The sequence below is a fragment of the Brassica napus genome, chromosome C3, assembly GCF_020379485.1.
Source record: "Brassica napus cultivar Da-Ae chromosome C3, Da-Ae, whole genome shotgun sequence".
In the NCBI taxonomy this organism is placed as follows: Eukaryota; Viridiplantae; Streptophyta; class Magnoliopsida; order Brassicales; family Brassicaceae; genus Brassica; species Brassica napus.
The window spans coordinates 12,658,278-12,680,990 of record NC_063446.1 but is presented as its reverse complement, the minus strand read 5'-3'; the positions used below and the strand labels follow the sequence as shown (position 1 = coordinate 12,680,990).

Here is a 22,713-nt window from a genome sequence, read left to right as displayed (position 1 = left end):
TGTTACAAACTTACATAAAAGATTTAGTTATGAAAGGCCAAAAAAATGTTTTTTGAGAAAAAATAAAAAAAAAGAAAAAAAATTGCAAAAGTTACGTATTGTTAGCTTTAGGAAAAACAACACAAAAGAGGACATAAATTTATTGCGACTTTAGAGATTTTAGGCTGATTTTTTTTTTTTAAAACACGGTTGGTAAAAAAGAAGATTTAGAAACTTTTAATTCCACAGAGCTTTCAAAGCCGTAACGCCAATCGGACCCTAAGTCACAAAATTTTAAGAAAAGCCTGATTGGAATAAAATTAACTTTAATGACGGTTAAATCCTCTAAAGTCTCAACAGTCCTTCTCCACAAGTAGGATTCTAAATTAAGTTACTATAATGGAACGGGGTCTATTGGCCCCTAGCCAATGCGTTGCTAATTCTAGTATATATCTTAAGCCTATAAAGAATAAGATTATAATTTTAGACTAACTAAAGTGGTGTTCATATTTATCTAGGACTTGCACGCGTATAAACGGTCCTTACAAAAGATGGAGAGAACTTTTGTATTGTAGCCGTCTGTTTCATGTCACGAGACTCACGACTCGAGTGTTCATTTGAATTCTCTTACGGGTCGCACCTGTCTTTAGTCAATTCAGCGTTTTGTCATTCTTCCTATTGTCGTTTTCAGTTAAGTCATGAAAAACTCACACATTATCTAAATGATTAGTCAACGAGTTTACTCTTTCATAAATAGTTTTTGGATGGAGCATTTGATCGAGCACAATTGGTGGGTCAAACAAGAATAAGCTGTTAAATTTTTATTATTTTAATGAGATGGTACTTCATTTTTGTTCTAGTTTGCATCTGCCTTGGTATTTAAGTGATCGATAAATAGATTAACGAGACTGCCCCTTGGCCTTCTTATATGGGTGTTTCTAAGTTTTTCAAACTATTTCTACATTTGTCTTTATAATAACAATTAAAATCAAATTTACTATCATCTATATATATTTCTTTGTCTAGACAAAAAATTCTGTTTTTCCTCTAGTATTCCTCAAATTTTTACTATATATTTAAGGGAATGCTACTTTAAAAGAATGCATTAGTGTAATATATTTCTATGATATACATGTTCTATTTAAAAATAATTAACAAAATACGTTGGAAATAGTTTAATAGATAACCGAAAAAAATGTGCCAAAAAAACTTTATGGTACTATTTCTTGCGACAGTTTGGTCTACTTGTTTGCTTTTGTTTTCATAATCCAAGAATATGGTTAGAGATGGTCATATCTTTTTTTTGGGCAAACTACGATTCATTCAATTTAGAAAACAGAGTCACTCTCCGACTAGGGAGGCAGAGTTTATAGATGTCAGAGCTGATTTAGCCACTTTATCAGCAGCATCATTATGTACTCGAGGAATGAAATGAAAGGAGATAACATCAAAGGATAAACTAAAATGATAGATGTCATACAAGATGCCAAACAGTTCCGGACGTAATTCCTTATCTCTAATCATGTTGATGAGAACCTGGGAATCCGAAAGAATTATCAGCGATCAGACGTTAGACGAGGAGGCGGTCATCACCGCCAAGCGAACAGCAAGAGCTTCTCCCATGAGAGCTGATGAAACAGAGGAACGAGAAACCTTAAGGGACGGGATCCTAGTGCCTTCCAATCCCGAAAATAGACCCCCTATACCATAATTACCAGTACGTAGATCCCAAGCAGCATCCACATGACACAAAACTTGGCCAGGAGATGGTTGGGGAATGATCGGAGGAGAACCTTGTCGTTTGATAGCGTGGGAATGTTCGTCAGAGAGCAGTTGAGCAGCGGCCTATTCCTTCGCATCAATAAGAGCATGTACATCAATGAACCCCCCTTGGGGTTCATTGGATTTTTTTTATGTATTTAATGGTGGGGTCATGAACAGTGTTGAACCCGAATCAAATGTGTTTCTCCATCAATGAACCTCAAGTTCGGGTTCATACAAATAAAATAATATATTTTTGGAAAAAAAAACAAATTTTGAAAAAATTAAAAATTTGATTTTTTTTAAGAAGTTGTAATTCAATACATTGAGAATTCATAAACTTACTAAATATTTTTAATTATTTCTTAAAAGGTTTTATTTAATACATTGGAAATTCAAGAACATACAAAAGATTAATCACTACGATCACCAAATTTTACCCATACATTTTCAACTAAATCAGCTTTCAGACGCTCATGAATTTGTGGATCCCGAACCAGATTGCGAATGTTAAGCATATCAACATTCACACTTTCTCTCCTTCTCACCTTCGAACTTCGGCTAGATTCTCCTGACTCGAACTCAGATGTATTAACTAGAATGTATCCTTGTCTTTCGTCCTCTACTATCATATTGTGCAATATGACACAGACTCTCATTCCCTTTCCTATCTTTTCTTTGTCCCATTTAAGAGCAGGGTTTTTAACAATTGCAAACCTCGATTGCAAGACTCCAAATGCCCGTTCGACATCTTTTCTGGTCGATTCTTGACGTTTTGCAAATGCCACTGCTTTAGGACCTTGAAGAAGCGGGATGGATTGGATAAATGTTGCCCAATTAGGATAAATCCCGTCGGTAAGATAGTAGGGCATACGATAAGTGTGGTTGTTGACCTTGAACTTCACTTTAGGAGCTCGACCTTGTAAAATTTCATCAAAAACCGGTGACCGATGAAGAACATTGATATCGTTGAGGGTACCTGGTAATCCGAAAAATGAGTGCCATATCCAAAGATCTTGTGATGCCACGGCTTCTAAGACAATTGTCGGTTTTCCCGAACCACGTGTGAACTGACCTTTCCAAGCAGTTGGGCAGTTTTTCCACTCCCAATGCATACAATCGATGCTGCCTATCATTCCCGGAAACCCCCGTGCCTCTCCAGAATCAAGTAGTCTTTGAAGATCTTCAGGTGTTGGTTTTCTTTGATACCATCTCCAAACACTTGTATTATCGCTTCCGCGAAATTCTCCAAACATAAAATTGCAGTACTTGCCCCAAGTCGGAGATATTCGTCATTCGCATCTCCGGCACAACCGTAAGCCAACATTCTCATAGCTGAAGTGCATTTTTGAAGTGTAGATAGGCTGTTCCTTCCATGACCATTTCTCCGTTGTTGAAAGTATGGAACTTCATTACCTAGACGTTCGACAATGCGAAGGAACAATGACTTGTTCATTCGAAAACGTCGCCTAAACAAGTCGTGTGTGTATGTAGGATTTTCACTGAAATAGTCCTGCCAAAGTTGAATGTGTCCTACTTCCCGATCTCTTTCGATATAGACTTGTGTCTTCGGCTGTTTGGTAAGAGCAGACTCGATGTAATCATCAATTTGTTGGTCGACCATTTCTTCAAGTACTCCATATACTTCATCATCTGAGTTGGTTGACATTGTTCCTGTTTTTTTAACATATACAAAAAATTATTGAATATTTTTAAAATCAACCTTGAATTTTTTGGTGGTTGTTTGGTTGCTTCTTGTTGGTGATGTACGAAGAGGCAAAGATGTACGACGAAGTGATCAGAGAGGGAGATAGAGAGTGAACTTGAAGATGTGAATCGAAGAGAAACAAAGGATAATTTCTAAGGAAAAAGCATTCAGATAAAGAGAAGAAGTAGAGTTTTGATTTATAAAAGCATACATCAAGAGAGCATATTTATATATGGTTGTTTGTTACATAACCCGTGACATGAAAAAGCATTGTAGAAACAAAGTACCACCCGTGAAACAAAGCAACATCAGTGTAGAAACCAACAAAATATTACACTGCATCCGATAGACATAAAGCATCCGAGAGACATAAAGCAACACACTTATTAAATCAGCAACAGACACCAACCCGTGAGACAGCAACAGACACCAACCCGTGATACAGCAACTCCTGACATAGCAACTCGTGAGACAAAGCAACCGGCACAACAATAACGTGACAACATAAGTTAATTACTACACCTATTGAAGCAAATAAATAATGAAAACACAGAGATTCGATCAAGCAAGTTAACCAAATCAATCAAGGAGTTCAGATATGAGTTTTTGTTTGAGGGTTATTTCGTTAGGGGTTAGATCAGTCTCAATTTTGGCTAGTAGAAGTTGTAGGATTTTCTGCTGCGAGATCTTTTTTCTCTCAGCCAGGATGGTCTCTATTTGATCGAATGCAACTTCTTTCCCGTGCCTCTTGCGTTTGGCTGCTTTAGCAGCCTTAACACCAGCTGGTCTAACCTCGCCCTCAGCCATTACCTCTTCAGCTTCCTTCGTTTTCTCCTTCCCGCCATCTCTTGACTTGAAAACTGACTTCCATTTCTGATCATGTCTCAGTTCCCTCCAACAGTGTTCCATGGTGAATTTCGCTTGGTAATCATTGAAGAAAATCTCATGGGCAGCCTTCATCACATCATCATCATTTTGACCACTTGATTGGTTCTTCAAAGCCGCGTCGTAGCTTCCTACAAACTTGCACACTTGGTCGTTGACCCTTCCCCACCTCTGCTTACACTGACCCCACTCTCTTGGAGCGCTGCCAGTGAGCAGAGGGCTAGAATTCACGTACGCCTCTATTCTCCTCCAAAAGGAGGTGATCTTCTGCTCATTACTGACAATAGGGTCCTTGCTCGTGTTCACCCAACCACTGATGAGCACAAGGTCCTCTTTAGTTGACCACTTCCTCTTGGAAGTCGTTTTCATTAACCCAGGAGAGTTAGCTACTGCTTGTGGAGGGTCGCAGTCCGGGAATGGACTGCTCTGCGAAGCTAGTAGGGAAATGAAACCGGAAGTTTGTGTGGAAAAGGGTTCCATGGTTTTGGTTTATGTTTTAGTTATGGTTTAGGTTTATTTTTTAAGATAATGGGATTTTGGTTCTCTATTTAAACTAGTTTTCACGCAGGTAGTAGAGCTAAATTAAATTCAACCAGCCAAACATTGAATATAAAACCTAATAGATAACAACTACTCCACACAGAGAAGTTAATACACATCAAATCAACAACTTAATACTATCAACTACTTAAACACAGATTTAATTCCACTGTACTTTGCTGAGCAAGGCTAGTCTTACTAATAAATACTTCTAGTTCAGTTTAGTTTGCTTCCAAAAAAATATTTATAGTTCTAGTTATCAATTCACGCAAACACATTCCAGTCTACATCACAGCTAGAGATGGGTTAGAACATTTACCTCTCTATTTCAGTCGAAGCACACCTTCTCTAGGGTACCGACCTGGACTGGGAGGCTTCGAACCTGTTCCTGGACATGGAAACAACAAGAATACAGTGTTACTCATTAATATTAATCGAGGACATACATATTAAAGTAACAAAAATAAAGCAAGCTATTGTATTTACCTGCAGGCTCTCAATCTGGTAATTGAGACTCCACACCCCCTTGATAACCTCCTCAGCCTCTTCCAGACGCTTCCTCAGCCTTTCCATCTCCTCCTGGACACCAACCACCCAAGGATGACTATAATGCAACCCATTATCCTTGTTGACAACAGAAAACAAAATATTAGAGACAGTTCGAGTTTCATAAATTTTTATGACATAGATTAAGGAAAATATATTAACTTCATAGTTTATGCACGTGAAGTAGCGCTTACCAGGATGACTGTCATAGTCTTCCTTCCCCCGTACCTCGTCAATGATTCTCCCACCGCAAGCACACCGTCTTGGAATACCGTACTGTGAATCCTCCACTAAGCCTAACATGTCGCAGTACTCCTTTTGTTTCTTTGAATGTCTTTGTTCTTCTGAGGGATTCATCTGCACCAGAAAACGAATTGATTAGAACAAACTAATGAAAAATTTTGATTACCCAAACACAAATCTCGACTCTATTAGAACAAACGAATCCTAACAAAGAAACCCCCTTTTCAAATTCATATCGACTCTATTAAACCCTAAAAAAGAAACCCTCTAATCGATTTCAGCTAATAGAAATCTCTCAGACTCGATTTAGAACCCTAACGAAGAAATCTCCTAATTTATTTCCCCTACAGATCGATTTAGAACCGTAACAAACAAACCCCCTAATCGATTTCTCCTCCAGACTCTATTGGAGGAGAAACCCCCAATTCGAATTCGTATCGACGCTTTTCAACCCTAACAAAAAAAGAGACTGAGAAGAGAGAGGATTACAAAGGACGGTGAAGTCGATCAGAAAACTCTCCCTCGTCGATTTGATGGAAAAACGACCTCTCGATCGTCGTCGCTACAAAAATCGCCTCAGAACTCGAAAACCCTAGCTTTTGGAAGAGAAGAGGAAATGAGGAGAAACACGCGAGGCGTGTCTTTTCCGCGTCGACAACCCTAAAACGTCAAGTTTATCCCGTGCCGACACGTGTACTGAACTCGCTTCACACGAGATCACTCCAGCGGCCCGGTTCACTTAAAATAACCTATTTTTCATTTTCTTTTTTGATTAAAACCCTGTGAAACCCAGCCCATGAACCTCTTTTAATCTCTTGATGTACATGGTCTAACGCTTTTGTTCACCACTTCCCACTCCGAGAAAGTTATGTTTTCGAAGCACAACTTATTCCGAGACTTCCAAAGGTTCCATAAGAGATGGTCATATCTTATATATGTAAAGATAAGGTAAAGTTGTTGACGTTTCCACGTAATACTCGTTGTCTTCAAGTTACCTCAAGATCCAATCCATTGCATATATGAATTGTTTTGCTTTTTTTTCTGAACAAAATTGATTTTCTGAATCAATACAAGAAAATCAATACATCTACAATAAACTTCTAATCATATTCTCTAGAAAAGAAAAAAAACTTCTAACCTACGCTCCTAAATATTCCAGCGAACATTCTTAACTCAAACATGAGTTACTCATCAAAATATACGGAAAAAGCATCTCAAACCAATACTAATTGTCATTCATATTAAACAAAATAACTAGTTTCTGTGATTAAATTATGCGGCTCTACACTTTTTTCCTTCCCCTGGATGCTTTAAAGTAGTTTCTCAAAAAGAAAAGAAAACAACTAGAAATATACTATAGAAAATGATCAACTTAATACAAATATTAATGAGTGATTAACAAATAAAAGATCTCACTTCTGCTTATATGTAAAATTCAAAAATAGATGGAAGGATGATTCATTTAGAAACTAAGAGCATCTTCAATTCTTCAATTCATATACATACATACATATATATATATATATATATATATATATATATATTTCGACAATGGGGTTTAGAACATTTCCAACCCTTTTTTATATTTTTTATATTTCAGCTAAAATAGAAGATTTTTATTATAGTCATTGATTTGTACTAATATATGCATCTATAATAGAGTTATTCTATTTTTAGAAAGAAATATAGATGAATGTTAATTTTAACTTTAAGTATAGAAGCAAAAATAATTTTTTTAATATTTTCGTCTAAAATTATAATAAATCTATTATACAGGCAAACATTATAACAGAATTTCTTTTCTTTTTTAATATTGAAATAGGTTAGAGATAATATTAGAAGTAAATCTACTCCAATACATCTCTATTTAATCTTGTAAAATATACATTATTAGTTTATTCTATAAATAGAAAAAGAAATAGCATTTTTTATTTTCACTCTAACTTTAGAAAAAAAACTATTTTACATTTAGTGTAAACTTAAATTCAATCATAGAGTTATGCACTCTATTTTAGAATAAAAACAAAAAAAAATACATTGGAAATAGTCTAACAAAGCAAATAATCTATTTTTTCTGCCACGAATAATCTTGAAATTTTGGTTTAAAATCTTCAAAATTCCTTAGGATTTCTACATAATGTTTAGGACATCTCCAATGGTTTGCATCATTTTTCTCTCTCAAATGATATCAACTAAAAATAGTTTGTGTTTTACTTCAATGGTCTTCTCATTTTTCACTTTAAAATACAAATTTATCCAGAATTTTTTTTATTTTAACTATATATTCATTATAGACACAAATTTAGTTTCTAAAAGAATATAAAATGATTTATATAAAATTATAATTGTATTATGAAAGTTTTAATAATTTTAAAGCATAAAACACAAATATCAATTTTTTTAAGTTACAAAACGAAACTATAAAAGTTTAAGGATCAATTTTTAAATAAAATGTATAACATTAAAATGAGGCTGTGAATATTGTTTCCTCAAATTTGTGCCAATATTATTCATAAACTCATTTTTTTCTCTGAAAATGATGCACCATTTGTTAATGATTTCTCTCATTTTTTTATGTTTTGTCTCAAAAAAAAATACTGGTTGAAAATGGTACCAGAGCTAAATTAAAAAGGGAATTAAGTGCGAATGAGCCCCCAACCTTAGAGCATCTTTATCGCTCACTTTTGAGCGTCTCTAAGGGGGGGCACGATTTTGGAAAAATGGTTGGTTAATGTTGCAGAATAAGAGACGTGTGTTGTGTGGTTTTTGCATTGTTTGCGGGCTCCACCGACACATGGCGGTCCGCGATTGGTGTGCTTTTTAATTTTTTTTTTCTAATCAGAAGAAAAATAAATAAAAAATTAAAAAACCCTTAATGGGGTTTAGGGATAAAGATACTAACCCGACCCAGAAACAGTGTCAATGCCGTACGTCCATATTGGTGTCTCGCTTTAAGAACATCACCCGTATAGTAAAATGCTGGAAAGTACCGATCTTTTTGCAACTTGTTAATTATATTCCTTTGGTAAACCCTTGTGAATTATATTCATTTATTCGTATTCGATTCCTTTTTTGTTACGTGTTTTCCTTCTCTTGACCGATAGGAAACTTGGGGAGAGGTCCAATCAATGTAGAGGAAACGGTAGCGCGAAGGATCCCAAAAGCACAATTTATATATTTGAAAAAAACAAAACATTCATCTACCCCACTCCCACTTGCACTGCCAATTCTTTCCCATTCATTATACTTTTACACCTTTCGCGGCCACATTAAGTACACATCTTATGATTTGTAAGCTATGCTATATTTGTCGATATTCGACGACCACAAGAAACAGTAAATGAAAGTATGAAACCACATATGCTGCAACGTATCCATTATATCGGTGCTTTGCAATGACGTATTCGTTTCGCTAGCTGTTTGTTTGTGTTATTTACAATATCGATTTAACTTTGATATAACTAAGAGCACCTCCAATGGGGGTTCTACCCATTGGAGTTCTAAAAATTCATATATAAAACAAATGAAATCAGTTTTAATTATTTATAATCGTACGTAGAGATCACTTGGAACCCCAACGAAACATATCGTGACTCTCGTGATGTAACAGGACATGCAACTTGCTCGCTTCTCTATTCTAGATTGTTTCTATTATTATAAATATAATATTGTATCGCTCAGTTGGGAAGAATCAGAAAGCAAGGAGGTGGAAATAAACAATCTGCAACTTGCATTCCTTTTTATTAAGTGGAAAAGAAGAACAGCTTGGCTTGTGTGGCTATCTCCTTCAATTCACTGTCCACTTGCAAATTTTTTTATTTCATCACCATGTTCAAAACATATTTTATTTCATCAACATGTTCATCTTCAATATAAAAATGTGTGCATGTATTTATTATGCTCATTTTAATTTTTTACCCTTGAACTTTAAGCATAAAGAACAAAACTTGGGTGGAGAAAGCTGGAATAGGGTTATAAGAATCGGTTATTTATGGATATAAAATACAAAAATAACATAAGATTATTATCATAAGAAATTAATTTACTAAGGCATTCTCCTCTTTTTCACACAATAAGCCGGAAAACATAGATCACACGACGGCTTAAAAACAAGAAAACGACGCCGGATCAAAACGATACTACTCAGACAACAAAACACTCATTACATGGACGTCTTCTTCTTCCCTTCCACCGCAGAACTCTCAGCTATTTTAGCAAGAGACTGAAGATTGCACCGTACTATAACGTCAACGAAGTCGCAAGTCTCTTCTTTAGTGTTCCCGAGAGGCACGTCAACGACGTAAGACTCAACAACCACGGTTCCACAGATCGGAGAAGAGTGAAGAGTCGTGACGGACCGGTAGTTAGACAGCCGGTGGTCTCCACCAACGACGCTGAAACTAATAACATGACGTTCGTCGTCTAGGATATCGAGACGTTCGGTGGAGCTCGCGGCGGGGAGGCCAGAAACGACGTGGACTTGACGGAGGCTACCAACGTTTCCACCGTCTCCGCCTATGACGTTGCAGCTTTTGAGGAAGTGTTTGTAAGCTTGCGGGTTGTCGAAGCGTCGGACGACGGACCATACGGCAGAAATAGGGGCGGAGATCTCTTGGATCACGGCGGAGCAGCACTGGTTAGGACCAACCTCGTGCGTGTGGAAACTAGCTGCGGTTGTGTCGCGTGAGAGAGAAGGGAAACGTTTTTGAAAAGAAGCTATCATCATCGGGACCTGGACGGAGTCTCCGTCGGTCACAGCGGAGGAAGGGCGGTGTACGGCGAGCATGTTTATGTGAGTTACGTTGACGACGTTCTTGTTTTATAAAATCTTGATATAGGTCGGTCTTTTGATATCTTTATTTAGGGTTAAGAGGAAGTGGAGGTTTGAAGCGAAAGATGTTAAAGGGAGAAGAAGATGTGTGTATATAAAAAAGGAGGAAGGAGATCAACTTTACAGCGACTTGCGAGAAAAGTTGGGTTGTGTCTTTCGATTTGAGAGAGACAGTTTTTAATGCAGAGTTCATGTGAGTATGTGAGTGGTGATAACGAAAAACAAAAAGGCAAGTTGATCTTTGTTAATTTACCTATATGCCCCTGTTTAGCTTTGTTGACTTGAATCTATGGAACCAGAATCGTATGGAAATGTAAAATTGAAAATTTTCAAAAAAATTAGGAACCGAGTACGTGTTAGAATCCTATATCCAATATATATATAAACATAAAAATGGTTTAATAAAACTTATGACTAAAAGTATATGATTCAAAATGAAAAATCACTTGTTAATTTTTACTAACCGATTAAGCTTATAAAAAATATTATCAAATTGATTATTTTTAATAGTTCACAAATATCTGTCACAATATATTTGAATTTATATACAAGATCTATTACAAAAAAATATTATGCACAAAGATAATTTATAGTATAATTTTGATATTTGTACATTTTGTATTCTCTCTATTTTAATACTATTAATTTTGAATTTTATATAAAATAAAAATATAGTTTATATTTTTTACTTAATCATGACATTGAATTTTTAAAATGGAAGCGTGATTCCTAAACGGAACCGTAAGCTTCCAACGTGTTTTTAAAGAAGTATTTTTAGAAGCGTATTGAAAGCGAGATTCCGAGAGCTTTTCCAAGCTTCCGATTCCGATTTTGGTTTCGAAGCGGGAAGCGGACGTCTGACGATGCTTCTGTGCTACCTAATTCAAGTGATATTTATTTATATACAAGTACCAATGGTTTTAATTAAAAAAAATTAGCACATAATTTTTAACATGATACAGTCTGTTTTGAAATATGATACAATCTGTTTTACAGGTCTAGGACTGTTGGATCTGAATAGTGATATATACCCAACTCCATTTAAACTGGGTTTGGTTTTGGGTTTTGGGTTTTGTGCATTCAGAGAAACTCATTTAGTGCATGGTTTAATTGCGCGTTCGTTAGTACTTTTAGACTAAAAAAATCTGAATTTCAAATCTCAAAACAGGTGATTATGCAGATTAATGAAAAAAATCTACATGAAACATGAATGCAGTCAGGTGTAGATCTCGTAAGCGGCTTACGGTGGTGAAATCAGATGTGAAATTTCATAAAAACATGTAAAATTATCGGCTATAATATTGTATATGTCATATTTCTCATAATTTGTGATAACATAATTAACCAACTTAGAAAAAAATAGTTTAGAATTTAAGTTTGTTAAGTATCAACATATGTTTTTCAAGTAGAAAAGAACGTTATAATGTTTTTGAAATTTAAAAGAATAATCAGCAGAACCTTGAGTTGAGAAGCGGGCTTTGTGAAGAAAACAAGAAATGGGAACCTCCGCTTTCAGGCTATGCCAAATGTAATATCCATGCTAACTGGAGGAATACCAAACTTCATAGTGGTGCTGGGCTTATTATTCAAAGACTATAGAGGCAATGTGCTCCATCATGCGATAGATGCCCTCACCTTCTCCCCTAACAGGTTGACGGCTGAATTAAGATGTTTGGAGTGGGAGTTAGAGAGTATGAAAGACCTTGGATACCAAGAAGTGGTAATGGTGTCTGACCTCCATGAGTTAACTGAGTCTGTAATGAAACCATCGAATTGGCCAAGTTTCCGGATTCTACTATAGAGGATTAATGTGTTATGATCATCCTTCTGTTCGATAGCTTTCGAAAAATAATCTGCTACCTCAAATCAAGTAACTCGAGAAATTGCAAAAAGTGTGCTTCGGGAAGGTAGATTTCAATCCTACCTGGCATTAGGAGGCAGCTCTTACTTGTTCATAGATCTTCTTTTTGATTGAGCGTATAAGTGTTTCTTGTTTATCATATTGTAGCTGAAACCTCTATGGTGGTTGATTTTTTATCAATGCAGTCATTAAAAAAAGAATAATCTGTATTTAATATATATATTAATTATAATTTTTAGTTGCTTTCCGTTTCATATTAAGTGTCGTTCACTACAAGAAAACCTGTGTATGGCTGCAGGTTGCGACTAATTGTTTAGTTGCAAAATATAACGACTACATACCGATTAGTTAGCGACTACGCTGCGACTTCGAGAATTTCGTCGTAAATCGGTCGCTACGTTGAGACCGCTATGTTTAGTCGCCAAACAATCGTAATATAACGACTGAAGTGTGACTAATACCAAGTCGGTATAGGTTAGTCGCACTTCAGTCGCCAAGTTTTGCAACTATTTTGGTGACTGATGTATGTTTTCATAAGTCAGCCGCGAATCGTTGGTAAAAACCGGTACAAACACGTGGTTTACATTTTTTGGTGGATGTGCCTAATTTTTTGTTAGGCGGTCGTACATCAGTCGCCGAATTTGCGACTGTATTGCGACTGATTTGTTTTTTATAACTCAGTCGCGAATCAGTTGCTAAAAACTGGTACAAACACGTGGTTTACATTTTTGTTCGGTGTACCTAATACTATTATCTAACTAAGTGTTTTTGATTATATATTTACGTAAATATCTACATATGTTACATGTTAGATTTTGGAGCAACACACATCCTTTTCCTCTGTGGGTTAAAGATATTGCGAATGGATCCGTGAATAAGGCCATAATATAGCCTATCTATTTCACAAGAAGCTTTTTGTTCCATACGCAGAAGCATGGCGAGGGAAAAAAGGCATGTAACTATGGTGCTGAGTGTTAAAGGAGAGAGTTACATAAATGCATCTGACGAAGCTGATTACTACAGTGTCTTGACTGATATCATACAAATTCAATATGAGGGGTCGATCAATTTGAAAATCACACTTTTTAAATGTAAGTGGTTTGATCCGTTAATTGGTAGAGGCACAAGGCGGAGCAATGGTGAATCCAAAGAGAATCATTTCAGGAGAATATAAAGATAAAGAACCAACATTGTTGCAACAAGAAAATGATGATGTTGTTTTAATGACTACAATTGAAGATATAGCAGTCGACCATTTGGTTCGTGCTCGGGTACAACCTATAAATCTTGATAGCGATGTGGAAGATGTTGAACCAGAAGATGAACTTCAGTGTAATATATCATCGTCTTCTGATGATGATGAAGATGGTGAAATACCCTACTAAAATGTAGTATAATTTTTTAAATTTTGTTTTAAAATGTATTGTAATATAAATTTGTAAACTTTGGTCTAAACTTTGTTTTAAAATGTATTGTAATATAAATTTGTAAACTTTGTTTTAGTGTAATGTAAAATAGTTTTGTAAATCTAATGTGTATTGTAATATATTTTTCTATAAAATTAATATATAATCAACTCATAAACAAAGTAAAATTAAATCTCATAAACCCCTAAACCCACCCATTCTAAGTCATTACCCTAAACCCTAAACTAAAACCAAAAACACCCGCCTAAGCCCAATTATTACCCCCCAACCAAAACTAACCCGCAAAAGCCGAAAATCTTCTCTTATTTACTAAATATCGTCAAGTGTCGGGACTGGATAAAAAAAAATCATCAAGTGCCGGGACTCTCTCCTCTTGTTCCTCTCAAACCCTAGACCTCTCAATTTCATCTCTCTGAAACCACCGCCAGTATCGATGATGGCTGGAACGAAGCGACGAAAGAAAACCGGGGAGTCAGCGGCGAAGACACCATCACCCCTTTCCGAGGTCTACAGCGCCTCCGCCTCTTCCCAACCGCCGATCTGGACCGTCTGTGAGTGATTACCCACCTCCTGCGCAGCTGTTTCAGACGTCGACGGCCCAACCTCCAGCAGCTTCAGATCTGGTGCGACAAGCTCCTCCACCGCCGCGACCTCGAGGATCTCAAACGTCGGCGACTGAACAACCTCCACCGTGCCAATCTCATGCGAGTTCGCAAGCTCAAAACTCCGACAGCACACAATCTCAGATGAGGGTTCTTAACGGCTTGCTTTCCCAGCCAGGCCGAGAGCGCTACACTCAGGTTCTTTCTCCCACCTTCGAACCTGGAACCACATGGTGAGTGTATTCTCTATTTCATTAGTTAAGTGAATGTTTGAAAATGAGGAGTTTTGTGTTCTAGTATTATCTTAAAAGTTTGGTCTTTTGTTTTATGTCTCGGGTATTTTATTACAAAATCAAAAATCAAGACGAAAGTTTTGTCTTTTGTTAAAGTCTGGTCGTTTGTTTAAGGTCTCGGGTTAAAGTTTGGTCTTTTGTTTAAGGTCTTGAGCTTGCTTTGTTTCTTTTTCTCTGTTGCTAGTCAATGGTTTGTTAGCTGACTTGAGGTTTGCTTTGTTTGGTCACTGGTCTCTTTTTTCTATCGCTTTGCTCACAGTGTTTAATGTTAGCTCACTGGTTTTTTTACTGACCTTAGGCTTGCTTTGTTTACTTATCAGTTTAGATGTGTGGAGTGTTTGATGTTAGCCACTCTCTCAGTTTTGGTTCACTTTATTCTAATATATGAATTATTTTGTTTCTGTTTTTTGAGGTTTGGTCGTGACAAGGGCAGACTTTCCCGGAAGATCAGAAAGATCTGTACAAACAAATTTGATGATCCTTTCTGCAGTTGGAGTGTTGTTCCTACGGATAGAAAGGAAAGGTTATTTGTTTCTACAGTTGGAGTGTTGTTCCTACGGATGATGACAATGAGCTCTTCCTTAAGGTAAGTTGCTTCTTCTTTTCTCTGGTTTGTTGTCTTAATTATAGTGTTTTCTACCAATTTTTTCCTTTGTTTTTTGGTTAATGATATCTCTGCAATTTTAATTGTTTTTGTAGTCCACTTTCATAAGTAAAAGAGGCAGACCCTATGGATCAGGCAGTCTGGAGGATACTCTTGTGAATGGGAAGCGGAAGTATGCTGAATGCTCATCTTCAGCATTCTTGGACCTCCAACAACAGCTGGCTGAAGCTCACCGCAAGATCCAGAAGCAGGCAGCTTACAACTCCAAGCTAAAAAGGCAGCAAAACAAGCATACAAAACACTTTTCTATAATGGAAAAGTTTTTTCTGCAAATAATCCTATGTATGTGGAATTCAAAGCTTCTAATCAAGATGAAGAAGAAGAAGAAGATGGAGATGATGATGAAGATGGTGAAGATGATGATTAGGTTCCTTTTGTAGTTTTTGTACTTGGTTTTTTTAAGAAACATTTTAAGTTTCCTTCTCTTATAGGAGTTTTTTTGGAACTTTTGTTGTATCAAAAATATTATCTAAATATTTTGTATTAGAAATTTTAAATTTGGTTTTTCTTAATTTTAAATTCAAAATTTAAATTTATATAAATAAACCCAGCAAATTCAATTATTACTATTTAGAAACTAATCAGTCGTTAGATTAGAAGCAATTCAGTCGTTAATAAGCGACTGATTTAGCGACTGCAACTTGGCGACTGATTTAGCGACTGATCTGCGGCGACAATACATGACCTTATTACGACTACAAAAATGTCGCAGACTGGTCGTAAGAGAAATCGCAAAATCGTCGCCAAAGGTTACGACTAAATTAAGACTGTTCTATGACTATGTACTGTACTCGTAAAACAGTCGTAAATCAGTCGCTAATTTCCGACTGATTTACGACCGTTTGTTTTTTGCGACGCGTTGGTTTCCGACCTCATGTTCAGTCGCAAATCAGTCGTAAAGTGTGATTTTGCGACTAATTTGCTACCAATTGTGTAGTCCGAACATACATGTTTTCTTGTAGTGGTTGTAGAGTAAAATTTTCATTACAAAATAAGTGTCGGTTTAGGATTTTAAAGCAATTTATGTCATTAATTTATCTTTTCCCCCCTACATTAATCAAGAAAAGAATAAATGCAACAGATTTCTAACAATAAAATAGGGTAAAGCTGAACATTTAACACTGCTCTTAATTAGCATGAAAAAAAATAGAACGACAACTAATTTGTAACTGAAGTATAGTATAGTTTTTCAAGTTTTCAATTTAATATTCTGGTGGTAAAAGGATATGCACGGTGAACATTCCAAAGCTATCTATTTTGAAGTAGAGAAAAAGTGGATAACACCTCAAACCCCATATCTATATATATCGCATCTGAATATATTAAAATTGAAGAGTATTCATAACCGTACAGATTGAACAAGTAGATGGAACAATTGTTGACAAAAAAAATGGAGCAACTTTTTCTGAGAAAAAAATATTATGCTGCTTTCATTATGAATCTATGATATACTGGTATGCAATTACAAAGTAAATGTCTCTCGTCCATCTTACATCACGAGAATGATATGCACTTTTAGACCCATTTTACATCATGTCATGCACAAAAATATGGAGAGAGTCCGTCAAAGTGTTTGCCTTCTGAAGATGATTGAGATGTGGCTACATCAACTTTTTTGGTAATCATATCATGTTTCATATGGTTTGTGTGACCACGATGGTTGAGCTTTTGCGTTGTGCACAGCCTAGAGAATCGGTGCAGTGAAGTATGAGAGGTTCCAATAAATACTTCAATCCACAAAGTCAGCCATCCAGATCATCCACAGGGAATTGAGACCAATACACATAACTAAAGTTAAAACAGAGTATTCCCATCTTTCTACATGCTGACACATATCTCTCCATATATTTCTCTAAATTCTATTTAATGCTGTTTGATTCTGCCCTCAGATTTTATATAACTGTTGGCTGTGAGCATATTTATATGATCATCAGAACATTCTTATCGTGTTATTTTTCACATTAGTAGAAGATGAAAAGAAGTAATTGGACTCTTTGAAACGTGATTAAGGCTTTCCTTAACTCTTTTATGCGGGAACTAGGTCGTTGCGGATAGTTACTATCTAAATTATACTAATGATTTTGCTGTGTTAATATCAAATATTTTAAAATCTTCTTGTGTTCATAAACTATCTAGTGTGTAGGATATAGTATAAGAGGAGAGACATGCTCTATTTTTGTTGTTTAAATGTTGCCTATAACTTTATTTTCTTTCATTTTTGTAATAAAATTATTTTTATTTGTTTGTCAAAATACTAAAATTGAGTTTAGAATACATAGAAAGCTCCGAAGATGTCACACTTGAAGTTGTTCTTAATTATGTTTTCTTGATAATAATCTTCTTAGCTAAATAATAGTTTCTTTTAAATAAAATTTATTAATCACTATGTATTATAAGCCTTTAAATTTTTATTTGTTAGCACCTCAAAATATTTTGGAGATAATTGCTTGTCACCAAAAAAATATCTATAGTGTAAGTTTCATCATCATTGATTAATATTATATTTTTAAATGAGTTAGAATGTATGTTTTGCACTGTAAATATTGTATTTCACATATACCTATTTAAAAGCAGTTCAACTATGAGTTTGTTTCTATTTATGGATTGTTGTGGTTAGTTTCTAACATCATGATAATTTGTCCAACTACATTTGCTTTAGTTTCCATGATTAGTTGCCCATTTAATTTTATTTATTGTTAGGGCAAGTTTTTTGTATTGTAACATGGGACGTAAATTATGAAAACTATTTCTTATTACAATTTTTGAAGCAACATTTTTAGGATTCCAATATACCATTGCTGCAGCTTAATAATAACTTAAAATTTCTTTCATCTAGATACTAATTTAAATGATAAAACATCTTTAAAATTAATAATCATAATTGATCATAATTCAATGGTAAAAGACTACTTCTTCATGTTCATATGCAATTCATGTAAAAATATTTGTATGATTGTGTTTTATTTCTGAAGTGTAGTTAATTTAAATTTATGTATAAATATTTGTGTGTATTCTTCTTTTTTTTTTTTAAGTTTCCAACTTAGTTGTTAAATCCCTAAAACTTATTTGTGAAGTAATTTGAATATGTGTTGTCACCACATTCATTAAAAAAAAAAGACACTGCTTTTGAAAAATGTGATATGGAATTGATGTAATTGTGACAAGTACAATTTCCTTAAAAAATTTTATTTGAATTGGTAATATATGGTAATGACTAATAACTCGTATATCATCGTTAAAGTAAATTTTCTATAAAATTATTTATTTTTGGTTTGAATTTTTTTTAACTGATATTTTTGGTAAGAATTTTGAAATATATGAATAACTGATAACTCATATATATATCACTATTTAGTAAACTATATATCACATTAGTGAAAAATAAAATAAATATAATTACAAATAGATTTTTACATCAACTTATATATCATATTTGGCATAAATATATATACGCATATATTATCAAAATTAACTCTAAGTGTACATTGATAAATGCAAAACTAAAGCAATACTAATCAAATAAAACTTTGTTAATAGTTAATTGATTCAATTTTTATTTAAGTTTATCGGTTTATTAGGTTAATTAACATACTTATTTTTACCATTTTAACATATTTTAACTAAAAAAAATGAAAAAATTATATATTTAAATAAAAATATTTAAAATTAACGAATACGAGACATTTAAAATAAATAATCATTAAATACAGTATAATATAATTTTTTGTAAAAAATTAATTTGAACTCTCTTAAAAGTTTTTTAAAAAATAAAGTGATAGTTAAACTAATAAAAAGTGTATCTATGGTTTTATTTTTGTTCAAACCGATGTATTTAAAATATAAAAATAATAATATCAAAATGTAAAATAAAATTTTCTTTTAAATTAAACAAATAATATATTTTAAAAAAATTATGTGCATGGGACAGGAAAACTCCAATTTTTTGTATACAAAGAAATAATTTGTCTTCCATAAAATTGGATATGTTAAAAGAGCCCACAAAGAAAGAACTTGATTTTTTTTTTCAATTATTTTGTTTGTTTATCTTTTAGTTTTGTCTATATTATTATTTATAAAATGATTTTTTGGATTCGAGCTCTCATGTTAAAAATTAGAGCGGTTAAAGTCAATGTTATCCTTAATAAATTTTTATATATACATATTTATAATAAAAATGAGTTTGATAGTAATAATATTAGATTTATATGTTAAAGATAATTGATTATTAATTAATATTCAAACATGGATTTATAAGAGAATAAGATAATTCTTATAATGTGCTATTATCTGGAAATAATATTCTTATATTAATTTTTTTAAATAAGATATAAAGCAATTTATAATTATGTATTAATCAAAAATATCTGTATAAATATATTTTCAAAAATATTTCTAATATGTGAGTGTTTTTTAAATTTCAACAAAATAAATAATTTGATGAAAAACTGTCATATATAAATAATTTGATGTTTGATTTAAACTTTCCGAGAACATAAATAATAACTTATCATACTTATTTTTGAATTAATAAGATACAAACTAAATATTTATAAGAAAATTATTCTCGCACATGGAGGCAAAACTCTTAGTTTATAATGATTTACCTGTAGTTGTATATTAACATAGCACTACATAATTTAAGTTATATAATCGGTGCCGCTAGTCTGATTAGAATTCATCCTAATGTTTTTATTGAAAGAGATGAAAAAGTGAAATTGATAGGAGACGATGCAGTAATCATGATCATGCGAGAAGGTAAGACATGGATTTGGTGGATTTGGTAGAGTGAGAATTGTAGATGGATTTCTTCTCTTCTTTAACTATTTTTTTCTTTATATCACAATGTGTTTCGTCCATGTTTATTTGTTTGATTTGTATAGCTTACAACAGCTTCGCATTTGATTTCAATAACTATTTGCATCCTCTATAAATTTCAAGACTGTAACCTTAGATATCGGTCGGTTCCTACACCTACACCTAGGTTGTCATTTTGAACCATATCTAATGAGTTGTTCGTAGTTACACTTGTCTCTTGTTATAAATATATTAGAATAAACTAATTTTTTTTATCACATATAGCATGATATTAAATCAATCACACATTCGTATCACAACTTTGTAAATTGATTAATTCATTTATGCTTTTTATTCTTGAATGTGACCATTACATGTCCCAAGTTTCCTATCCAATTTTCATCTTATGGATTACAGATGGCGTCAGTCTTCAACTAGATTCAGGTAAATCCTATGTTTAAATTTGTATGAGGTTTATAACATCGTTACATGAGGTTGTGTGACTTAAGGAGCACCATTCGAGACAATCAGATTCTTCCCCTTAATCCAATCCGCCAAGTAACTAGTAATACAATATCACAAGAAAGTATAAGCTAGCATGTAACAAGAAAAAACTCTCACATAATCATCAACTAAGTAACACTAAACTGAACAACACACAATCATCCCTCAATGAAGCCGCATTTTAGGCCTAGACTACCAAGTGTGCTTTTTTTTTTTTTTTTTTTTTTTAATTGAGTGCACTATTGTAATTGAGTGGGTACTATTGTAATTTTTCTCATCTTCCCCAGAAACCTGTTAACGTTTTCTGCAATTATTTGAATGGCCGCCATGCTTACAAAACTCACCAATTTTGCGTTTTCCCTGCTGTTAATGTTTTAAACTTGTAGATCCATTACGAAATATCCGATTTCAACCTTTTAAACAAATCTCAAAAAATTGCACGCGTGAAGAGAATCGCTTCTCTCCTTGCAGAAACCCTAGATTTGAAAACCCTTGGCGGCCGGTGGTTGTTCCTTTCACTGCCGGTCTCCCTCCTCTCTGTTTCTGTTTCTTTAGTTTTCATGCCTCCGTTCTACTGCTTTCGCAACTCTGCTTTGTCTAGGCGGAGGTATGGAACTCGGATTCGGGCTTAACTGAACGGGATTTGTGACATAACAACGATGGGATTTTGTTGAACATAAATTCTCCATCTCTGACGAACATGAAGGCAGAGCTGCTCTGGCTCTCATGTCGCGATTGATACGCTGAAAATTTATGTTCTTGAGAGCCATGGGGTAACGTGTAACTCAAGTTCTCTCTCATCAATTTTATTTACTCATATTTTCTAGATTTAATTACTGAACAATAGTTATAGGAAAAGAGAGATGAATTTTAACCAAAAGTTAAGTTAGTTAGAAATTGACTAATGAGTAACAACAACTAGACAGATAAAGTTAGCTGTTTACATCAGTTTTCGTTGCTTATACAATTAGCCCATGATATTTGTTTGTATTATACCGCGTAGATTATACCTTCATCCCATTTCAGGAAATACGATTTGGAACAACTCCCAACTCTCGCATTTGTGTGTTCATGATTGATAACACAAGAGACAAAATCTTTCTATTACCCCATTCTCTATCCTTCATTCTTCATCGATTAGTTATATCTCTCCCTTAATCTGATCATCAAACACTCCCTCACTTCATTTTCTTTCTCTCCCTTAATCTGATCATCAAATACTCCCGCACTTCTTTTCATCGATCATTGTCTTTCTCTCCCTTAATCTGATATCAAGGTACGTAATCATATCATTTTGTTTCAAAATTCTTCAACCCACTGATTCTTGTCGACTTACACATTGTACTTACATTTTCTTTCAGCTTACAATTTTTTTTTTATTTTCTTACGTTTTTTTATAGATGTCTTCACCTTATGATAATATTGGTTCTTCAAATATTACATTAAAAAGAAAACATTTTGTGTGCAACTAGAATGCTTATATGAACAACAATCAAACCGAACAAGTTAATGTACACTAGTCGCGAGTGTGCTACCTTACTCCATAGTTAGATTATTAAATAAGTATAGTTCTATTACTCAATCTCCAGTACCAAATGTAACATTTTGTATATGTAGCTTATTTTAAAATAATAAATCCATATTTTATCTCGTATTTTGCTTATATTTTGCTTTTGTTTACTTTTATTTTGCTTATAGTTTGTTAATGAACAACCAAATTTTCTAATTGTCTGATTCTGACTTTTCTCATACTTTAAACAAAAGTATGGCAAAAATATGCAATTGTTGTTCAACTTTAAACCCAATTGGTGTTTTTATGTCCAATTTCTATGGTGATGATTGTAACTCACTTCTACTGTTTGATCTTGTTTTGCAAGGGAAAAAAAATCTCAGGTGTCTGAGAATTAATACAAGAAAAATTGACTAAGCTATGTTCTTCGTCTTACACAAACTTCCTTTTATGGGGGTTTTTAAGACATTAAATACAACATTTTATTCGTCAAAATAACACAAACACCCAATCTAAAAATCTATTGCTCTCACTCGAGAAAGCAGGCAATCAACCAAGCTCATTG

General features: G+C 34.0%; 3 protein-coding genes across 3 annotated transcripts; all 3 read right to left on the bottom strand.

Annotated features, from left to right (window-relative positions):
* Window positions 1-1,542: 1,542 nt before the first annotated feature.
* On the bottom strand, window positions 1,543-3,409 carry LOC125582930. The gene is made up of 3 exons (XM_048749390.1): window positions 2,887-3,409; window positions 2,181-2,659; window positions 1,543-1,824 (listed from the first exon to the last, which is right to left on the bottom strand). The coding sequence occupies exons 1-3, from the start codon at window positions 3,407-3,409 to the stop codon at window positions 1,543-1,545; spliced, it is 1,284 nt and encodes a 427-aa protein (XP_048605347.1).
* Window positions 3,410-4,027: 618 nt separating this feature from the next.
* On the bottom strand, window positions 4,028-4,813 carry LOC106436113 (glutathione S-transferase T3-like). The gene has a single exon (XM_013877068.2). It carries the CDS (start codon window positions 4,811-4,813, stop codon window positions 4,028-4,030), a length of 786 nt encoding a protein of 261 aa, XP_013732522.2.
* Window positions 4,814-9,629: 4,816 nt separating this feature from the next.
* LOC106436106 (abscisic acid receptor PYL4-like) lies at window positions 9,630-10,689 on the bottom strand. Its single transcript, XM_013877061.3, has one exon. The coding sequence runs from the start codon at window positions 10,446-10,448 to the stop codon at window positions 9,825-9,827; it is 624 nt and encodes a 207-aa protein (XP_013732515.2). The 5' UTR covers window positions 10,449-10,689; the 3' UTR covers window positions 9,630-9,824.
* Window positions 10,690-22,713: the final 12,024 nt, after the last annotated feature.

Excerpts from the sequence above, each read along its gene's own strand:
- LOC125582930 (XM_048749390.1), bottom strand. The coding sequence starts at position 3,409 with ATGTCAACCAACTCAGATGATGAAGTATATGGAGTACTTGAAGAAATG. Across the intron at positions 2,660-2,886 it reads GATTCTGGAGAGGCACGGGG|GTCGAGCTCCTAAAGTGAAG; the intron begins GTTTCCGGGAAT and ends AAATTTTACAAG. Across the intron at positions 1,825-2,180 it reads ATTTAGTTGAAAATGTATGG|GCCGCTGCTCAACTGCTCTC; the intron begins GTAAAATTTGGT and ends GCGAAGGAATAG.
- LOC106436113 (XM_013877068.2), bottom strand. The coding sequence starts at position 4,813 with ATGGAACCCTTTTCCACACAAACTTCCGGTTTCATTTCCCTACTAGCT.
- LOC106436106 (XM_013877061.3), bottom strand. The coding sequence starts at position 10,448 with ATGCTCGCCGTACACCGCCCTTCCTCCGCTGTGACCGACGGAGACTCC.